Here is a 23,027-nt window from a genome sequence, read left to right on the forward strand (position 1 = left end):
CCTGCTCTGCATCAGAGCAGGTTTCGAAAACACTTGTCAGCAAGGGCCCATGGCCCTCATAGCCCCGCGAGGGGGGAGGGGTAGTAGAGGCGTGTCGTAGAGGGTGAGAATGATGTAGAGTCCCACATCGGTGGTTTCAGGTGTCAAGTTGCAGTATATAGGTTGGGCAAACCTAACATTAGTCAACCGGTTTCATCAAATTTCCATGTATTTTATGTCCTAGTGATCAACTTTCAGTATGATCTATGTCGGATACTGTTTTGACAAAATCTTTATAATCATTTTCAAGCTCTGGATTTGTTGAATGCTTATCACGTTACAGGTACTAATTATAATTAAATTTGAATAAGTATGGTCAGTCATTCATCAAATGAAAACTAAACAAATAAAATTAAAAAAAAAAAGGTGAGTCTTTGTGTGGCACTGTCATATCAAATATTCAACTGCTCTTTGATTATCTATAAAGGCGAGAGCTTGGAATCAAATGTTGTAAGCACACACACATGTATGTATGTATAGGCACAAATTCATAATAAAGTAATCCTTATTATATGACTTGGTCAGCTTCTTTCTCATTGTTTCAATCCAGGTTATGTTGATAATCACTCCACCAGATATGTACACTTGCTCTATTTAATTTATAGATGGTGGTGGTAATTAATTAATAATATATATTTTTTTATATCTGGAATTAATAATATATATATATATATATATATATATATATATATATATATCTTTATGCCCTAACGACCCCCATCAAGTTTCTTTTTTAAAAAATAAATTATTCTGCTTATTCTATTTCTCTCTGATCAACATCATCATTATAATTATCTTCAACATCGGGGAAAAAAAACACAAAAACTAGCCCTATAATTAAAGTGGAAAAAATTGATTTATTATAAAAAGAAACATGTTAAGCACATAATCATGAAATGTTAAAAAGAATTTACAGTGCAAGCATATGGCCTTATTACTGCTTTAATATATGTAATTAATTAAACAAATAATTATCTACCTTTGTGGATTGTGGTTCTCTTACTATATAACCTCATTTTATATTTTCTCCAAGAACTCTGGGAAACTTAATTATTTAATATATCTTTTCTTAAAAACAGATATATTTCAATATTTATGTCCATAGCTCATAGCTGCATGCATGAAGAAGCTTATATATAATTTGATGAGTGGGAGTGAGAGTAAATTATATTTTAGGTGCATGCTTCATTATATATATTCCCATACTTACAACTACTTTTGCAGTAATTTTTTCCCACAAAAGGATTGAGCTAGCAATCTTTTAATAACTCCATAAATTCTCAAGACTTATCCCCTCTTTAGCATATCTAGGCTCTGCAATTCGATTTAAATTGTCGAGTTTACAATTTGAATCTAATGGTTTGGGTGGTATGTCACCTCACACCACATTTTTTATTTTTTCATTTTAAAAATTGTGTCTGACTTTTTCCTCATCGTTATATGTGAATTGTACACTTTAACAAATTGTGGAGCTTCAAATCCCTCTTTGGCATGTAGATGTGTTTGGCTTGTATATATTATGTACTAACGGATAACAAATATTACATGAAAATGTAGAGTATAGGCAAAATTAATTCTTTAGTAGTGCTCCTGAACTCAAAACTCCCGAGAATTATAAACAATTTGGATTGAAAGTAGCTAGCTAGGGTAGAACAATATAATCATATTCAGCCTGTTCTATATACATATAGGTATGAGTGATAAAGCTAGATTTGCTAATTAAGTTTAAAAAAAAAAAACTATGATTGACATAATTAAACATTTACTGGTTGAACAATTTTGAATAACTGCAGTAAATATTCCAATCATCAGCAGGAATTGAATTATTTGTAATTTGCATATCATCTTCTAGCTAGGTTACTTGAGCTTTAATTAACAATATCAAGTCTAAATTACCTCATAATCACCATTATTTCTATCACCATACAAATTAATCAACTTATAATATATAGCTAGGCATATCCTTAGAATAAAATGCAATTCTCATACGACAAGCACTATATATATATATATATACATACATACATACATACATACATATATATATAGGTATAATATAAAGTTTAATTTGAAGTGGCGAATAAAGCTAACATATAGACTTCATTTTCACAATTTTATATTAAGTCACTTGTATACGTAAGGAAAACCTAATTGATGAGATGAGGAAGATATTGTTGTTAATTTGCAACAAATTAAGCATAAAAAGCTGAGATATATCGATCATAAGTAAAAGGTTCTCAGGAACAAAGTGTTTTTCCAATATATATAATCAGTACTGGAAGATGAAGAAAGTGTTCAACATGATCAGAGAACAAGGAGAGTACTTCACATGAAAAAAAAAAAACTAATAACGAATTCGTGACTGGGCATGGAAAAAGGTTCTAACATTTAAATGAGTAATCATAAGTAGTCTCATTAATTACTATATATATACATGACATCTATCTGTATATCTATATATATGTTACATACAAATAGAACAATAGATAATAGATGCCTTACTATAATTAACTACACCTACCTCTCTCAAAGAAAACAATAGGATTTAATGTTGTATAGCTATAAAATCAGTTTTGTAAACAAAAGAGGTAGTGAAATGAGAAGGAGGGGAGTATCAGACCCAGATTGATCATCGATCAGTTGGCTTTAATTTTAGAAGAACAAATCACAACGAATGATTACTACATCCATCCATCATGTCTGATGGGATAGTTAGACTATATTATATATGGCTGGACAACAAGCCTTGGAATTTTGATATGTGTATATATATATATATATTATGACATTTTTTTTAAGCCGAAAGATTCTGAGGAGAAGAATGTTAATAATTAGTAGGAAAACCAGCTCTTTCCCAAGAAAACTGGATGACAACAGAGAGAGAGAGAGAGAGAGAGAGCTGTGTTTGATGTTAATTCAAATCAAAACAATTCAAGAAAACCCTTGCTCTCATATCAATGTTTATTATTATTATTATTATTATTATTGTTTTCTTCTGAAATCAATGATAAAAACAACACATTCCCATGCCTACAAGATTGAAAGTTTTGTCCAAACATAAGTGCCCTAGCTGATATTGTAATAAGGCTTAGCTTAACTCAAATACTCAATACAAAAATAGAAATCTAAAATACACACATAAACACACACACACATATGTATATATATATAGAAAGAGGAGAACCTAGTGATGATCTGGTAGCACATATAAACAAAATTCATTGACACTTCCAATTAGTATTGTCCTCACCATCATCATCAATATTTATATACTCCCAAACCATTGGTTTCTCATATCAATGAAGAAGAAGAAGAAGAAGAAGATAGTGTTTAATTCCATAATAAAATACCACCAAAAAAAGGCAAACACTAATTAAATTAAACTTCATATCAGTCAAAGAAGAGGAGCTAAAGGAGTAGTAGTACACATAAACCCTTAATTAATCCATCAACAATTCTTTTGGCTCACCTTTTACCCCATCCAAACGCATAGCTTAAAACGGGTTCCGTCCACCTGAGTTCCCTCCGCCCCATCCATCCACCGGCAACTGAACATTCGCTGCACCGGGATTCAACGGCAAATTCAAAAACGGCAGCCCTCCGACTCCACTCCCATCCCCAAATCCACCGTTATTCCCCATTCCTCCACCGCTCTGCATCCCCAACTGCTGCTCCTCCTCCTCCTCCAACGGCAGCCTCTCGTACGCCACATTCGTGAACGACGCAGCAATCACAATCACCGGCCCCGCCGCCGTCAGCTCCCCTACCACACTCCCTCCCACCACCTGCCCTTGCCCTCCTGCCAAGAATATCGTCAAACTCGTCGCCCCCGGTGGTGCCGGAGGAGGCAAGAAGGATCCGGAAAGCGAAAGTATCTCGAATCTTCCATGGAGCCTAACAATCGCACCCGCCGCGGCCGGCTGGCGTATGCTGACGTTAGTTACCGTCCCGGTCCCACTCAAGACGCAAATACCACGCTGCCGCCTCCGCGCGTAGTTGGCCACGCAATCGAACACGTCACAACCGTTTCCCACCTCGAGAATGTGAGCGCGGAGCGTGTTGGCGCTCTCGCGTGTTATTATGACTGGCGGTTTCGGTTTGTTCTTCGAGCCAGGCGGGCGTCCACGTGGACGGCGCCCCACTATGTCTCCTTGGTGGCTGGAGTTAGCAGCGGCTGCAACCAGGTCCAAGCCTTGGTGATCGGTGGAGAATTCATTGTCGTTGTCGGGTTCAGATTCGGGTTGGTGTTGGAGGTGGAGAACGGGTCTTTGGAGCTGATGAACGTATCTAGATGCACTGCCTAAATCTAAACCAGCCATAACAACATCAAAAGCACTAAACCTACCCACACCCACACCCACACCCACACCCACACCCAGAAACAAAATTAATAATAAAAACCCACAAAGGACACAGAATTATTTTATGAGGAAACAGAAACAGTTTCTGTAATTTAAAACTGGGTTTTTTGTTTTCTGTGTGTTTGTTTAATGTGAGGGTGGGGAGAAGAAAATCATATTTTGTTTTGGGGAGTTGAAGAAATGATAGATTTGTTTGAAAACAAAGACAGAAGGAGATCTGAGAGGTAAGGGAAAGGAAAGGAAAGGAAAGGAAAGGATTGATAAGAAGAGGAAGCAAAGACAAACAAGGAGAGAGAGGGAGAGGAGAGAGAGTCTTAATTAAAACGCAGCCATTTCATTCATTACTCTAATGCATCTAAAAGTTTAAATATTTATATAGATATAGATAAAATATAGATTTTTTTGAAAAATAAATATACTTAGTAAGGTTTTATGTACACTCTCATTCATGGAGCGTGGAAAACACGTGATGGGGATTGTGTTAATTCTTAGAAGTCTAAAACATCAATTCGTTGGTTTAATTAATAAAACTCTAGCTACCACATACACATTTAATTATACAAGACAAAAAAAAATAAAATTGGCATTGTCTATTTCAATCTGTTATACCATGAAAAAGAAATAATATGTCAAAACAATGGGTGAGGAATAAATAAATTCGAGCTTCTTTTGTTATTATATATATATATATTAGTATTGATCGTACTATTTATCAAAATGAACTATAAAAATTTACTATTAATTATGATTCTATATATCTAAGCAAGGAAATCATTCTTGATTGTACTTGAATATTTATTAAATTTGAAGAAGATTTTTCATTTGTTACGACATTAAAATGGCAGTTTTGTCATGCATGTTAATTAAAATGGTAGTTTTGTGATGCATGTTATTCTTTTTTCTGTAATAAAAAATATATACATACATATATAGTTATTTTTAAACGAAGAACTCACCCAATATACTCGCATTGAACCCCGTCTTATATAACTATATATATAATAAACTACGAGCACGTGAATTCTCCGTTTCACATGCATCCAAACAATTACAGAGCGGTCAGCCATGAGATGACTCCAATTGTCCAATTAGAATATCATGTTCATGACCAATAAAAAAAAGTCAGTGAATATTTTATATATATATATATATGGACATTGAAAGAAAATAATAATTTGATTGGAGGGTCAGTTACACGCTCCAAATGAGGGGATTGTGGTTATGACAAAAACAAAAGAGCAAAATGGACACTCGATGGATGGATGGATGGGGAGGAGTACAGTACTCACCAGGAGTGTGTGGGTGGGGTTAGATGGTAGATGTGTTTTTTTTTTGGGGGAGGGTTATTGGGGGGTTTGGACTTTGACACTAAACTAACCATGGTTAGAGAGAAAGTTCACCAAGTTTGGTTAAGTTGATCAAGAGAGAGAGAGATAGAGAGGAGAGAGGATTCTATTATAATATTGTGTATAGCAAAGCAAAGAGCCAAAGACAATAGAAAAATGGGCAAGTGGGAGATGGTGGTGCGGCGGGTGGGTCCCATTCTTGTCTAATCCTCCCACCCTGGACGGCCCTCTCTCTTCCGCTTGCTTTGGCCGTCTCTGCCATGCCATCGTTTCCTTTGCTTAATTGAATGCCTCATGAGTCATTATAGGGTACATTACTTGCTCATATCATTTTATGTTTTCAATAATAGTAATTAATTAATGGTCATATCTTCCAAGTTTAGAGGTGAAAATTAATTGTTTGGAGGTTTCTTGGATTCCGCAATTCACAATATTAAATTAATTAATTGATAAAGAGAGTTTAACCAATCAATTGGTGTGATGACCTTGGTGCTCAAAAGTTAATTATCGTATTAAACTAAATTCAATTATTTAGAAAATGTCAATGGACACCCTTTCAATCTTTCATCCAACATTTTTCTATACACAATTCACTTAATTTTCTATACATAATGGGAGTATAGATACTAGTTGGATAAGTTCTATGTTTGGATTGTGCCATATAAATTATAAGACAAAACCTATATATGTAGTCAATATATGTATACATATATACGAGAACTAATAGCTCATATAACATTCCTGTATACATGGTATCTCATAGAGACCTCTTAAGTTCGAACCCTTCCCATCCCCATCCCCGAATAAAAAAATATGTATATATACCCAATGTGACCAACTACATGTAGGGTACTATTACCATGTCATTCTTTGCAAATTTTTAAAAAATATAAGTATATAACATCACAAACTTGGTAGTTATTGCATATCTATATGCATATAAAGTGACATATCAATGATAAGTAATTTAATGAAGTTTTGGCCTTTCGTTATCCCTGGCGCCACCATCCACCTCTTTGACTAATAAAATAAAATTCGAGCAATACAAATTATGTAATTTATTAATTTCAGGCATGAAGAAAACCTTTTTTTACTGTATCAGTCGTTCAATTTATCTGAAATTAAAGATTATAACTTATGAAAGTTGATTATTTTCTCCATACATGAACTATCTTTTCTTCTTTTTCTCAATTACTCTACCAACCAGATTAGGATAATAAAGATCAATTTGACAACAGTTTTCTATATGACATGTCCAAAAATAGGGTCTCCAATTTGTCTTTTGTCCTTGTACGGGGCAGACGAATATCCAACAAGTTGGATTGGCTTGCACATTTTAATCATTTATATATATATATGGAGAGAGAGAGAGAGAGGGAGGGAGGGAAAGAGAGGAACAAAGTCGTATAAGAATCACGAAGTCCAAAACAGAGAGGAGGACAAAATTTCTTAACTGAGGAGCTGAGTTACCTTGACTATGACTCACCTAACACATAAAACAATTGATAAATTTTAAAATAGCGGTTGAAAAAACGTTGGAAAAATATTCAAAAAGCTGACCTATTATATAATTTATATCTGAAAGAAAATCAATTTATTAGATGGACCTCTTTCTTTCTATTTTCCTTTAACAAAGATATAGTGATTAGTGACATGTACATAATTAGTGGGAACCATACGTTAATCCAATGAAGTCTTGTTTGAATACATCAATTATGATCCTTTTAAAGATGATTTTTTTTATAATAAAAAAACAAGAAGGTATGAACTCCGTAATATTTTGAGTACACATATAAAAATATATATATATATATATATATATATATATATATATATATATATATATATATATATATATATAAGTAATTCTCCTATGAAGTCCTAACTTTTAGAGTTCAAAATATTTTTATAGAAACTTGGAAAAAATATAATTGTATTTTGATCTATTTTAGGAACCCAACGATATTTTCAAAACAAAATTAAATTTAATACAAAAAATACATGATAATTCTGAATCGTTGGATATTAAACGAAATACATTTCATATACTTTTTCAGGTAACATTTTATTTTTAGTTCAAATAAAAAAAAATCATTGACTCGATTAAAATACAAATATTTTGAACCCTAAAAATTGAGACCTCATTTTTTAGCCTCATGAGAGAATTACTCATTTATATATATATATATATATATATATATATATATATATGAATTCTCCTATGTGGACCAAAAAGTGTGGACCAAATTTGTGGACCAAAATCCAATGGTTGTAATAAACCACAACATAAGTGGGGGCCACACATTTATTATGAGACTCACCACATCTATGGTTGAAAAACAAGTCCACAAACTTGGTCCACACTTTTGGTCCACACTTTTGGTCCATATAGGAGAATTTCTGTATATATATATACACAAATCATTGTAATATTGCATTTATGTTGATAAAATTTAAGATACTATGGTGCATGCTATGAGCAAAAGGAGTTATCAATGACATAAAATGTCAAAATGAGATGAATTATATGGTCAAAACTTATTTGAGAGGGAGATCGTGAGACAACTCCAGTATTGAAACAGAAAGACAGAAAAAGACTGACAGATAGATATGCTCATGTGCCACAGAAACTGAGAGATTATGCATTTCACCGAAACAAGTTACCTAGGGCAACTACAACTGGGTCTACTTCTCCCTCTCTCCCTCCTCTGTGTCAAACGTAGGTTACCTGAATCTGGGTGTTAGTGATTCTTTCTTTCTTACGTTTGCAGCAGCAGCAGAAGAAGAAGGAACCAGGGATCACGTGCGGGGTTGAAAGTCAAAAGCACAGAAAAGAAGAAAGATTTTTTCATCACCACCGTATATAGGTACGTATAGCTGTCACTTTTCATTGGGAATTGCTCTCTCTCTCTATATCTCTCTCTCCTACCTTAAATTCCGGGAGATTTGTGTAAGAACCCCCGATGCCTCTCTGATCGTCGGGCACTGCCACTTTTACACACGTCTTTTAACTTACCTACTTCTTCTTCTTCTTCTTCAAACAAACAATACAGAGAGAGAGATGGTAAAAACAAAGGGTTTAGGTTCCCTTGGCTTGGCTTAAATTTGATTGACCCAATCTGCCCTTGGTCCTTGGAAGATCTACCTACTACTCTTTTTTTACATTTACTTTACATCCCTCGACTATCCCCCACATTTTTCCATAACACACGTCAACAGCCTCGCTCATCTTCACATCACTTGTTGGAGTTCCATGAAGCAAAATTAATACTCACTCTTAAATTTAATCTTTGGAGTCTTGTAGGTGCATGAAAATCTACAATCAAAGAAAATTTGGAGAGCGACACCAACAATCTGTAAAATGACATCGAGATTGGGTATGGGTCGACATCTACAGTGTGTGGTGGAGAAGTATAATAAAGACGTGGTTATGAAGATCGTACCTGTTTATAAAGTCATGGGCCGTGGAAATGTGACAGATAATTTTTGGGTACTAAATCCATTCATAAAATTGCGTGAGTGCATAGGTTTGTCAAGTGCAGTACACACTCAAAAGTTAGTGATTGCGAGTTCTTATAAATTGTCAAAGAAATTGAAACCTAAAAAACTTGTTGGTCAAGGTTAAAATTTCAAGGATCAACAACTTAATTAACCATAAAAAGTATAAGGTTGGGAATATTAATTGGATCTTAATCATTTTATTTAATCTAATGTGTACGAAACATGAAAATTCAGGTGCGAAATGAGGAGAAAAAAGAATTGATAATGTAGTGATCTTGGTCACAATTAATTGATCACTAGCACAAATAATTTTGACCATTCCAAAATTTAAGGTGCTCTCACAAAATGTTTATGTAGCACTATCATTTTGATAATCGCATATTTGATTGTCGTTTTGTTACCATGTTCTCTTTGTGCTTTTTATCCACTTAACTTAATTGATCCTTAAACTTTGTTAATTTTATTTCTCTTTTGCACCCACTAACTTAACTAACGAATTTAGTTAATGGTTGAGAATTAAATTAAACTTTATTTTTGTGCTTGGAATTAAGGAAATGATTGTTAACAATGATTGACTACCTCCTATGGCTAATCCATTTTTATGGAAACGAAAGTCAAACAAACCATAAAAATACTTTGAGTCACATCCACCCACCTTAGCAAAATCAATGTTGGATCACCCAGAAGAGAAGCATAACCACATAAATAGGCGTGTGTGTGTGTGTATATATATGGATGTATATGCGCTTGATTAACACTTTGAATGCTAAATCAATTGATATATATATAACCTACGTACAATGTATTTGGAAGAGGTAACATGGGTCCATAAATACATGCACGTGCATGCTTTATATACATATATATATATATATACACATGGTCGAAGTTGGAACCATTGCCACATGAACCTGTCCAAATAAAACTAAACACAGGTAAAGTGTCCAGTGCCATGTGCAATTCACGAGGTCCAATATACAAAGAATTTGGCATGCGCCTGGAGGATTCTTTGGGTACATCCCTTTCATGCTCCCTCCCACGAGACACCATTGTTGGACTTGTTAATGTCTTGTCCCAAACACTTCCATATTCTCCCTCTTCATCTTAATTTGTTCCTCAATTTATTCTTTTCTGCTTGTCGTGATCTTATATTATAACTCCTCAAAAGGGTTAAGGATTCCCCAACCGATAAAGAAGTTGCCAAACCCCTATGACACACAGATTTATATAAGCCTATGCCTTTGATAATGAGGGCACCATGTCCTTAACTTTCTCTCAAATCTTTTCGACTTGGGGAGTATTATTATTCATGTGGGGTTCCTAATTGAACAAGGCTATGACCTTTAAATCTCTCCCATAACCAATAATGCATATAATACAACAAAAAGGCTAAAAAGATGACTGAAAGTTTCCAACCCATGAGAGCTGTATCAATTAACAGGATAATTAATTAATACAAAGTTAGGGTAAAGCAAAAGAAAGCATTGTTATTGAAGCCTAACCGACTCCAAAGAAGAGTAGGCTTTTTTTTTTTTTTTGTTGAGAGGAGAGTGACAAGCAGCGAGAAACACTCCTTTTATAGCTGGATTCTCCCTGTGTTGTCCTAAGATTGCTGGGCGCCAATGGTGGAAAGCTTGTATAAACACTCTGCCACTAAAAGTCAAGGTCAACACCCACTGTTTTTCACGATATGTGCAGATGAGAGAGAGTTGTAGAAAAACTTGTTTGACTCTCTGAATATACAAAAATGATGAATGACCGCGTTAAACAATGAAAACATAGAAAAGAGAGTACTAATTGGATCATACCTTAGCCCTGAAAAGCTAATATGAAAGTTTTCTTGTCCTAATGAGTACTATCCAGTTGATTCTGCATATGATCAAACCAACGGAAAATCAAATAGATGGAGATTGTAACTTGTATGTTCGATTTGACACAAAAGAAGCAAGTAATTTGACAATGAATACATAATGTTTCTCACAAGAATGTTGTTTCATAAGAAGAATATGCAATCTACGAGTATACAACAAACGAAAAAGTGTATACACATATTTCAACAAGTTTGTCAAATAAACATGTGCTTTGCTAGCTCTTATCCATGTCTCGAGAACTGATAAGTCTGAAGAAACGTTGAGTCTTAAACATGGGTTCATGGGATCATCTCATAGCTTATAATAAATAAACTAGCCAACCAGGGTGAGAGAATAATTTTATACAGCAAATTTAATCAGGATTATCCATCTAAATCATAGATACCGCATTCACTTGAACAAATAAAGCAAGCAAGTTATGTCAACAATATTCTTTATAAAGTAAATCCTTTAGAAAACTGAACACCTATAATACAATGAACTCAATTATATGATGCACATATATTCTAGATGCATTCCTGGATAAGACAACGCAATGATGCAGTCCTCAAAGTTCCATTAATCAAAAGCAATCTTGACTCGGATCAACTTTTGTCATTTCGATTAATTACCAATGCACTCAGGAGCTGAGATTCTCAATTTGACTAGGCCCAGCAAACTTAAAAGCCTTTGTAATCCAAAGCCCACAACTCATAAACTAGGCCCATAGCAGAAACAATGCACAGAGCCACAGAGTTCTACGTGCATTGCAGCAGACTGAACATCGATGTCATTGCTACCAACAGTTTTCAACATAGAAGTAACCCTAAAAGTTTCCTGAGTTCAGGGCAATATGAGCCTAATGGATTCAGACCCAACTTACTGCGAGTACATACTACATACACAATACATTTACGGTAAACTTCCAATTCCCTCTATGCAATATTGCTAAGCCAAAAAGTTATTGTTTTCCCAGAGTATCCAATTATGGGAAGTTGATATGCTTCAAGTGCAAGATATTAGAAAGAGGAGGAAAAAAAGATGCATATGGAAGTGATAAGAAAGAACATGGACTCTATAGGAATGAATGGTGAAGAAGAATTCAAGTCACAATTAAGGCCATAAGACTCTCAATATGCAAGGGTGAGCCAGTGAGCCACTAGATGAAGAGTTTCATTATGGTTAACTCCTGTTGACAATGAGTGTCACCTTTGTGACTGGTTGAGCTTATATTTTGGGATCAGAGTTGAGTTTTCTTTGAAACACCCAATTGACCCTAACGATGTCTTTGTTGTCAAGATGTTCTACCAACTTTGAAGTGTCATTCTTAATCATCCTGATTTCTTCTTCCACTGCTTCAACTGACACTCTATGCTTTGTTGCAACTTCATAATTTTTCAACTCCATAAAGTTGCAAGTATCCTATGTTTCTGTTAGTTATTCTGTTTTACTTGGAGTTCCACAAGAGGGGTCTTTTTTAATCAGAAACTATGAGTAATAACTAAACTCCATGGAGAAAATCACATATCTTCAGGTCACAATTTTTCTCCTTCCTATCTTTCACTTCAATCTCAACAATAATCGCTTTTTAACTTGGTGCCGATTAGCAGATATCATAGACTTCATCAAAGTATATTTTTCACATACACTAATATTACTCGTGCTGTCAAAATTGAAACCATGGCAAAAGAAAGTGAAAGCTTTTACTAGAGAGAACTGGAAGATTAAATAATGAAAGGTCAGCAGCACCAAGTTGTACCCTTGTACAAATGACATTTTACAAATGTGTGAGGTTTTTTTTTGTCAATGATTGGCAATGGGAAATAAGAATTTTCCACTGTTATTGATAGAACCCCAGATGAATGCAATTGAAATTGTAAGCTGCAAATTAAATAGTTCCACTCCTGGGCTTTCACTATCATCATACATGTTTCCACATCAGAGCTAAAGTCAAAATCAAAATAGAAAATGCAAGAAGAATGCATAAACATTCACACACACCCAATAACACAACACAAGTGTTAAGCAGCAACTAAAGATAGAGAAAGTATAATAAGATAATCTAGCCAGATAGGGTAATCAGCTTTACACTCCAACAACGAACCTTTTCTGTAAAAGAAAAGGTCAATCTTTCCAAGAAAAAACACAATTATACGACGAATAACTATACCCCATGAAAGAAAACAGACGAAGCATTATCTTCTACGTAACAAAGATGAATTTCCGAGAGTATAAAAAACAGTCATGAAAAACAAAAATACTTTTAAACAGACTTAAGGAGTTGATTATGAGAATAGATACAAAAATGAAATGAAAAGAGAGCTTACCTACCATATTACTTGTTTCGTAGCGAAACCCTTCAGAGTACAGACCCATGAATCGTTGTGCTTAGAACTGCAATCGCTGGATCCTATCCGTCTCGTCCAAAAGACGAGAGTGTGAGCCGTGACCATCTTTGGCAACTGTTTCTTTCCTTGCGATAGATTTGACTTTTGAGAGTGTCAGATAGACCTAAATGGGCCAACAAGCACACCCAACCCATTCATTAAAACCACTAATGGGCAGGCATCGCAAGTTGGGCAAAATAACCAGGGACCAGAATGTGAAGGGCCCAATACGCTACAAATATTCAGGAGAAATTTTATCTACACACCGCTAATATACTAAGTCTACATCTTTTTTTCAATTTTTATAGTTTCCAAAAATATACTAGTAGACAATGACATATAAACCCTTAACCTAAATATTTAAAAGAAATATTTTTTATATTTTTTATTGATGATTACTAAGTTTACACCATTCTCAAAAAAAAAAACATAGTTTTCATTCCAAGAAACGTTGTTGAGGAGACCAAAATCATAGAAGATGGAAGATGACGAGTTACATACAAATTATACGAAGACAAATCAGCTACAACATCTCGAGAACAACATTGTCGACAATGAGAATAATGATCATGGTGAAGAGGTAAGTGTAAGTATTTTAGGGTTTGAAATAGTTTTTTCTCCGATCCACAGGGTCGTGCTGTTTTTATTTCCAATAAACGACACTATATGTCGTTTTAGTTACACCAAAAAACAAGCCTTGTCGTTTTTGTTCACATAAAACGGGGCAATGCGCCGTTTATACAAGTATAAAACGGCAAACCTTGCCCTTTTGTGGGCAAAAAAGATAGACAGTGACGTTTTTGTTAGTAAAAATCGGTATGTTATGTTGATTTTCTATAATAAAATCCGCCATTAAATCCTCCATTTCCCTTCGCAGCATTCTTTAAAAAAGATTACGACGACAAGTTACGAATTAATGAAGGCTGATTATACCAACGAATTTATCACATATGATGTGAGTATACTATAACTTTTCATATTTATTTTCCTCGTTCATTTTTATATACTAATTTTGTGATTCTCTGACAGATATACAAAAGTAAAGATCAGTTGATTTCTTGGGCTTGAGGGGTTGCTATATAAAATGGACATGTCCTTATGATCAGAGCCTCTGATTGGGGTGGAAATGATAGGAAGCCGTGAGTGTTGCTTGCCTGCTAAAGGTTTGGTTCATATAGGCCCATGATTAGTGTTAACTCTAAGAATGCTATAGTAACCGGTTTCAGTCATGCCGAAAAACACAAAAACAAAAATAGAAAAATAGGAAAAAAAAAAGTAAAAAATGTAAAAGCCTGTTCTTGAGCCCATAAAATTCAAAAAAGTCGTTTCAGGGACTCACAAATATACAAAAAAATCCAAAAATTATTTTCTTTAACCATAAGCCCATAAAAATTCAAACATAAGCCCAATAAAACTAAACCCTATAAAATATCTAAAAATAAAAGAATTAAATAATAATAAATAAAAACCTTATGAGGTAAACGTGAGACCTTTATTAGGGTTTTACAAAAGAAAGAAAAAGAGAAAAAGGTTAGTCTTGAGGGTTTTAAAAAGGTGAGAAAAATAGGGTGTAAGGGGGCATTTTCGGGATTTAAAAAAATTGGTACAAAAAGAAAAGAGGGAGCCGCACAAGGGGAGGGGGAAGAAATCGTGAAAGAGAAAAACGGAAGAAAAACAGAGTGCAAAAAACCAAGAGAGAAAGGAGATGTTTCTTGGTGGATGAAAAGAGAAAAACAGAGAGTAAAAAAACAAGGGGAAACCGAGAGGAAAGAAGGAAGAAAATGGAGGAGATATAGAAGAGCAAATCGGGGTAGCTGCACAACCATCGAGAGAGGAGTCAGGCCAACTAAGGAAGCCATCAGGAGAAGAAGCAAAAACAGAATCAACGGGAAGAAGAAGAGGTAACGATTCTAACCAACATATCTTGAATCTGGTTTTACTTCTCTGTTTTTGTTTCTCTAGTTCTACTCCGGCAGTTCTGTGATTCTATTTCTTTGAAAATCTGGTTCATGTTGCTGGGTTGAGTTTCGTTGTTTGTTTAGAGTTGATTCATACTGCAGGTTGATGTTCCGTTTTGTGTGATTATCGTTTTTTTTTTTTTCAAATGATTTAGATGGAGAAATCTTCGCTGATGATAGTTGGATTCTGCTGGCATTTGAGTTGATTTTCTTTGCTGGAAATTGTGTTGGTTTTCTTTGTTGCTTGCTGTTGTTATATCCGGTGTTGGGTTTCCTTAGCATGAGCATGGTTTGCTTACTATGTTGAATCTGGGATTTTGATGTTTGGTAGATGCCTGGGTTTGATGTCTGGCTGGTGTGAGGGTTTATGCTATTAATAATGAGGGACTATGCTATTAATGATAAGATAGAAATCCTGTTCAGGTTCGTGAGGTTTTTTCGGGGTTCAAATCCTTGCTAGTTTCAAGTGCCTCTGTTTGTATATATGTATATGATATACACATTTGTGGGTATATGAGTGTACATATGTATGGTTAGTATATAGTGTGTGTGTATATATGTGTACAGTGGGGGGCTGTGTATATATATATAGTATGTGTATATATGTGTCCAGGGTGTGTGTGTGTATGTGTGCAGTATAGTGTGTGTATATTTATGTACAGTGTGTATATGTATATATATAGTGTGTGTATATATGTGTGCAGGGTGTGTGTGTTTATATGTGTGCATTATATGGTGTGTGTGTGTGTATGTGTACAGTGGGTGAGTGTGTATATATATATAGTATGTGTATATATGTGTGCAGGGTGTGTGTGTATATGTGTGCAGGGTGTGTGTATATATGTACAGTGTGTGTATGTGGGTATAAATACCGTAGGTTTGTGTGTATATATTGTATGTGTTCATATATGTATATGTGTGTGTACTCCTATGGGTAAATGTGTATATATGTACATGAATTTATGTGTTTATATATGTATAGATGGGTATACATGGTTTGGAGATGAAAATGTGTATGATATTATCATATATGTTTATATGTGTATGTGGATCTTTAAATATTGGCTTGGTTTGATATTATATTTGGATATCCATTTGACCTCATTCTTATGTTTGATTTGTTGGGTTTAGATCGGACTTGACCCTATTTGGGCCGGATGGCGTACTTAGAAAATTTGAACCGGATTTGAACAATGGGCCCCATGAGCAATGTTTGATTTTTGTATATCATATTTGTGTTATTGTTGAGTTTATTATTTGTCATGTATAATTGTAAAATGTAAACTTTTGTAATAGTGTAGTGAAAAATAGTGAAAATGCGTACATAAATATTTTAGGGTGCTAGAAGTATATAGACATTAGGAAATGATTTTTTGATTGCATTAGAATGTATGCTTAGGACTTTGAATTCTCATATTATGCCATGATGCATAGATGTATGTTATTCCTTATTTGAATGCCATGAAAATAAATACAACGCTTTACTTTTAGGACTAACCTAAGCCGTCTCACCTTAATAAACACACCAAGATTAAATTATTAAACCTTTATGTTTTGTTTAAATACTAAGGAGGCTTCAAGATATTGGGGTTCCATTGGCATTCATTTAAAACATTTGGATTTCGTGGAACCGTAAAGCAAATATGTTTTTAGGGATTAGGAGAATTTATTAAAGATATTTGGCCCGTTCAATAAGCTTTAAATGGATTCTTTCTTTTCTTTTCTCATGAAGAACGTAATTGTAAGTAAGGCTTGAATTGAACATTTTTCATCGATTGTGGGAAAAAAGGTGCACGGGATCACTATGGCCATTCTCGGCTTGGCCAAAAAAGTTTGATGGAAAATTCCATTTGAAGTGGTTTTTGATAAAAAAAGGTGCACAGGATCACTATAGCCATTCCCGGCTTGACCAAAAATGTTTTACATGGTCTTGGATGAAAAATCCCACATCAGAATGGGTTTGATGTTCTGAAAAATGAGTTTTTTGGGAACTTGGTTGGTGCACCAAAAAGGTGCACAATCAATGAAAAAGGTTCAATTCAAGCCTTACATACAATTACGTTCAAAAAAAAGAATCCATTTAAGGCTCATTGAATGTGCCAAATATCTTTAAACCCACCTTTGAGTTCTTAAATAAATTATCCTAATCTTAAAAACATATTTGCTTTACGATTCTACGAAATCCAAATGTTTTGAATAAATGTCAATGGAACCTCAATATCTTGAATGCTCCTTGGTATTTAAAAAAAAAATAAAGGTTCCATAATTTAATCTTGGTGTGTTTATTAAGTTGAGACGGCTTGAATTAGTCGTAAAACTAACGCATTGCATTTATTTTCATGGTATTCAAACATGGCCTAACATACATCTAAGCATAATGGCATAATATGAGAATTCAAAATCCTAAGCATACATTTTAATACAATCATCATTCACAAAATCATTTCCTAATGTCTATATGCTTCTAGCACCCTACAATATCATGTATGCATTTTTCACTATTTTCATTACACTATTACAAAAGTTTACATTTTCCAAGGATATACATGACAAATAATAAACTTAACAATAATACAAATATGATATACAAAAATCAAACACTGCTCATGGGGGGCCATTGTTCAAATCCGATTCAAATCTTCTAAATATGTCCTCCGGCCCAAGTAGGTCAAGCCCGATTCAATCCCAACAAATCAAACATAAGAATGGGTTAAATGGGTATTCAAATATAATATCAAATCAAATCCATATTTAAAGGTTTACATATACCTGTAAACATATATACACTAATATACATATATCAACATGTTGTAAATATAATGTAATATAGAACTTAATTGATCTAGTTATTAAATGGAAGAGTAATGGAAGAGAATACTTCTTTCTCGTCTTTCTTCCTCCTTCAACAAATCATCATTACATGTTTTTATATACAAAATAATATCAAACGTAATGGAAGTATTAATTACTTATTAAAGACTAAATTGAATGTTATAATACATTCAGTCTTTAATGAAGCCGTTGTAGCTTTCATTCTCTCAGTTGGGTCATCCACCTTAAATGTTTCATAACACTCCCCCTTGGATGACCACGGACCACGTACACAAAGAATGTGCCTCATTAAAACCTTTCTAAGGAAAAACCCAATGGGATGAAAACCTTAGCGAAGGAAAAGAGTACATCATTCTTGTGCATCAATTTCGATGTGACCAGTGTGGAGACTGCCTCATTAAAACCTTGCCAAGGAAAACCTTGTGGGAAAAAACCGTTGGTCAAAGGAAAAAGAGTACAATCCACACCACTGTCTTCACATTTTTACTTCCCCTGACTCAAGAAGATCTTTGAGTTGTCGCATGCCAATATTATAGACCAACTTCTTGAATGTTGTAGGTGGTAGTGCTTTCGTAAATAAATCTGCCAGATTATCACGAGAGCGAATCTGCCGAACATCTATATCACCACTCTTCTGGAGTTCATGTGTATAGAAAAATTTTGGAGAGATGTGTTTAGTTCTATCACCTTTTATGTATCCTCCTCGAAGCTGGGTTATACATGCAGCGTTGTCTTCAAACAGGACTGTTGGGATACTCTTAACTGATTGAAGTCCGCACTTTTCTTGAATATGAGAAATCGTTGATCTCAGCCACACACATTCCCGACTAGCTTCATGAATTGCCAGTATCTCAGAATGATTAGAAGAAGTTGCTGTTATTGTCTGCTTCACTGATTTCCAAGAAATAGCTGTATTTCCATAAAGAAATACATAACCAGTTTGAGACTTTGCACTGTGAGGATCGAATAGATAACCAGCATCTGCATACCTAACTAACTGAGACTTGGCATCAAATGAGTAAAATAGACCCAAATTGGTTGTACCTCCTAGATAACGAAGAACATGTTTTATTCCATTCCAGTGTCGTCGAGTAGGGGCAGAACTATACCTTGCAAGTAAATTGACAGCAAATGCAATATCTGGCCTGGTACAATTGGCTAGATACATCAACGATCCAATTGCACTCAAATATGGTACTTCTGGACCCAATAGTGTCTCCCCCTCATCTTGAGGTCGAAACAGATCTTTCTTAATATCAAGTGAACGAATTATCATTGGAGTGCTCAAAGGGTGAACTTTATCCATATAGAATTGTTTTAACACTTTTTTAGTATAAGTGGTTTGATGAAGAAAGATACCATTGTTCAAGTGTTCGATCTGAAGGCCAAGACAATATTTTGTCTTTCCAAGATCTTTCATCTCAAATTTTTTCTTTAAATAATTACTAGCTTTAGTGAGCTCTTCAGGAGTCCCAACTAAATTTAAATCATAAACATAAACAGCGATTATAACAAATCCAGATTCTGATTTTTTAATAAAAACGCATGGACAAATCGGATCATTTGTGAATCCTTCTTTAACAAGGTATTCACTTAATCGGTTAAACCACATGCGCCCGGATTGTTTTAACCCATATAACGACCGTTGGAGTTTGATTGAGTACAATCCTTTAGGCTTTGCTTCAGGCAAATGAAATCCTTCGGGGATTCTCATATAAATTTCACTGTCTAGCGATCCATATAAATAAGCTGTTACTACGTCCATTAGACGCATATTTAGTCGTTCAGCGACTGTTAAGCCAATTATGAATCTGAACGTGATTCCATCCATGACAGGGGAATATGTTTCATCATAATCAATTCCCGGTCTCTGCGAGAAACCTTGTGCTACAAGTCTCGCTTTATATCGAGTAATTTCATCATTCTCATTTCTTTTTCTCACAAATACCCATTTGTATCCTATAGGTTGGACATCTTTAGGTGTATGGACTACAGGTCCAAAAACTTCTCTTTTTGATAGAGAATTTAATTCTGTTGTCATAGCCTCTTTCCACTTTGGCCAATCATATCTACATCGACATTCATCGACAGATTTAGGCTCAGGATCTTCATTACTTCTGGTAATGCTTGTAGCTACTGCATATGCAAATACATTGTCGACAATAGTCTTACTTCTATCCCAACTTTCTTCATGAGATATTGAATTCTCATTATTATCATTATCAGGTACTTTTATTTCTTCAGGAAATATTTGTTCAGAAGGTTGGGATTCAGCAAGTATATTCTCTTTAGGAGTAACCTCTGCACGAGTATTCTCTACAGGAGAAATTTGCTCTTCTGGAGTAAGCTCTGCCAAAGCTCTAGTAGAAATTTGTATATTTCTCTTTCGGGGAATTTTATCTTTAGCTCCCAGTGGTCTTCCACGTTTCTGACGTGGTTTCAAGACATCACTTGTTGTTTGTCCTTCAGGGACATTGATACGTGCACTTGAATTTCTAGCTGGAATATGTGATCGTAAAACTTGTGAAGTATCATTAAATGCATCAGGTAATTGATTAGCTATACTTTGTAAATGAACAATTTTCTGAACTTCAAGTTCACATTGTTTTGTTCGAGGATCCAAATGAGATTGTGTCACAGTGTTCCAAGTAATATCATCATGTTTATATGGTTCAGAGTCTTTTCTACCTAATGGAGGAAAAATATACTCATCAAAATGACAATCAGCAAACCTGGCTTTGAAAATCTCACCAGTTAATGGTTCAAGATATCGAATGATAGAAGGGGAATCAAAGCCAATGTAAATACCAAGTTGTCGTTGTGGTCCCATCTTAGTGCGTTGTGGAGGTGAAATAGGAACATAAACAACACAACCAAAAACACGAAAATGTGAAATATTAGGTTGATGACCTAACACTAATTGCAAAGGTGAATAAGAATGGTGAGCAGATGGTCTAACGCGAATTAATGATGCAGCATGTAATATTGCATGTCCCCAAGTGTCAGAAGACAATTTGCTTTTTAAAAGCATAGGACGAGCAATCAATTGAAGACGTTTTATAAGTGATTCAGCTAAACCATTTTGAGTATGAGTGTGTGCAACAGGATGCTCAACATCTATTCCTAGTGACATGCAATAATCATAAAATGCTTGAGAAGTAAATTCACCAGCATTATCCAATCGAACAGACTTAATAGGATAATCAGGAAATTGTGCATGTAAACGAATGATTTGAGCTAAGAACCTGGCAAATGCAACATTACGAGTAGACAATAAACATACGTGTGACCATTTAGATGATGCATCTATTAGAACCATAAAATAACGAAATGGTCCACATGGTGGATGAATAGGTCCACATATATCTCCATGAATACGTTGCAGGAAGTTAGGAGATTCTAAACCTACCTTCAGGGTAGATGGTCTCACAATTAACTTTCCTTGTGAACAAGCAACACACAAGTGATCCTTAGGTAAAAGAAACTTCTGGTCTCTTAACGGATGTCCATTTGTATTTTCAATTATTCTGCGCATCATGGTAGAGCTTGGGTGACCAAGACGATCATGCCAAAGTATAGATTCTTTCGGATCAGAGCACTTCTGATGCATCACGACATGTGTTTCGATCCATTTTATTTTTGTGCAGTATAAACCCGAAGAGAAAGCTGCAAGCTTTTCTATTACAAGCTTTTGGCTTGAAATAATGGAAGTAATATACAGATAATCTGTATTACCTTCACTTCCAGATTCAAAATGATATCCATTTTGACGAATATCTTTGAAACTTAGTAAGTTCCTTTTTGATTTAGGAGAGTACAATGCCTCCTCAATATATATTTTTGTTCCTCTAGGCAATACAATATTAGCTCTTCCGGAGCCTTCAATCATTTTTGATGTGCCTGAGATTGTATCAACATCTGCTTCAAGCAATGTCATGTGTAAGAAATATTTCTCATGTCGAAGGATAGTGTGTGTTGTTGCACTATCTATCAAACATATGTCTTCATCATTTGAATGACAACCACGTAATGCATCCTTGTGAGTCATCATTCTAAAACAAGAAAACCCGATTAATATTACTCATTGATGCAATAGAATAAATAAATAAAAAAACTTTGAAATCATTGCCACTGTAGGGATTTGATCCCGGAACTTTATAGTCGCGGTATGAGATCCCTACCATGTGGGCTATTGATTTCTTGTTAATATTGTATCATTTTAATATATATAATGTACAAAAACTTGAAACATAACACATTGATCATTTATTTCATTATATATTTAACATACTTGCATAAACTTTAATGTAACCCACTCAAACATCGTAAGTTATTAAACAACACACTCAAATAAATAATTCTAACCTATATGGACTTACCATCTTGATTTTCCAAAAAATCAGAAACATCCAAATGTGTAAAATCATCAGAAATATTAAAATCATCAAAATTTGCAAAGTTTGTAATTTTTGTTTTTCCTTTGGTGGAGGCTTGATATAGATCAATTAGATGCCTAGGTGTACGACAGGTACGCGACCGATGACCTTGAGCACCACATCTGAAACAAGTCTCTTCATTACCCTTCTGGGGTTTGTTTTGCAAACCTTTGTCATTTTTCTGACTTGGTTCAGGATCATACCTCTTCTGGTGGTATGTTTTATTTTTATGACTTGTTTCAACATGATACCTCTTTTGGTGGTATGGTTGAAGATAATTACCTCCACGATTATGACGACCACGGCCTCGTCCTCTT

At 34.6% G+C, this 23,027-nt stretch overlaps 1 protein-coding gene and 1 long non-coding RNA gene across 4 annotated transcripts; both read right to left on the reverse strand.

Moving 5' to 3' along the window:
* Positions 1–3,349: 3,349 nt before the first annotated feature.
* On the reverse strand, positions 3,350–4,726 carry LOC119980919 (AT-hook motif nuclear-localized protein 23-like). Its single transcript, XM_038823761.1, has one exon. It carries the CDS (start codon positions 4,356–4,358, stop codon positions 3,534–3,536), a length of 825 nt encoding a protein of 274 aa, XP_038679689.1. The 5' UTR covers positions 4,359–4,726; the 3' UTR covers positions 3,350–3,533.
* A 5,871-nt stretch (positions 4,727–10,597) lies between these two features.
* LOC119981311 lies at positions 10,598–13,587 on the reverse strand. 3 transcript variants are annotated; one of them, XR_005464094.1, is made up of 3 exons: positions 13,425–13,587; positions 11,056–11,116; positions 10,598–10,980 (listed from the first exon to the last, which is right to left on the reverse strand). It is a non-coding gene; the product is annotated as an uncharacterized LOC119981311 (long non-coding RNA). The 3 variants fall into 3 exon arrangements; XR_005464095.1 differs by having other exon boundaries at positions 10,598–10,900; positions 13,425–13,583; XR_005464096.1 differs by having other exon boundaries at positions 10,598–10,894; positions 13,425–13,581.
* Positions 13,588–23,027: the final 9,440 nt, after the last annotated feature.

Source organism: Tripterygium wilfordii, chromosome 16 (assembly GCF_013401445.1).
Source record: "Tripterygium wilfordii isolate XIE 37 chromosome 16, ASM1340144v1, whole genome shotgun sequence".
In the NCBI taxonomy this organism is placed as follows: domain Eukaryota; kingdom Viridiplantae; phylum Streptophyta; class Magnoliopsida; order Celastrales; family Celastraceae; genus Tripterygium; species Tripterygium wilfordii.

Bases quoted from the DNA above. Each gene is read 5' to 3' on its own strand.
- LOC119980919 (XM_038823761.1), bottom strand. From the start codon at position 4,358: ATGGCTGGTTTAGATTTAGGCAGTGCATCTAGATACGTTCATCAGCTC.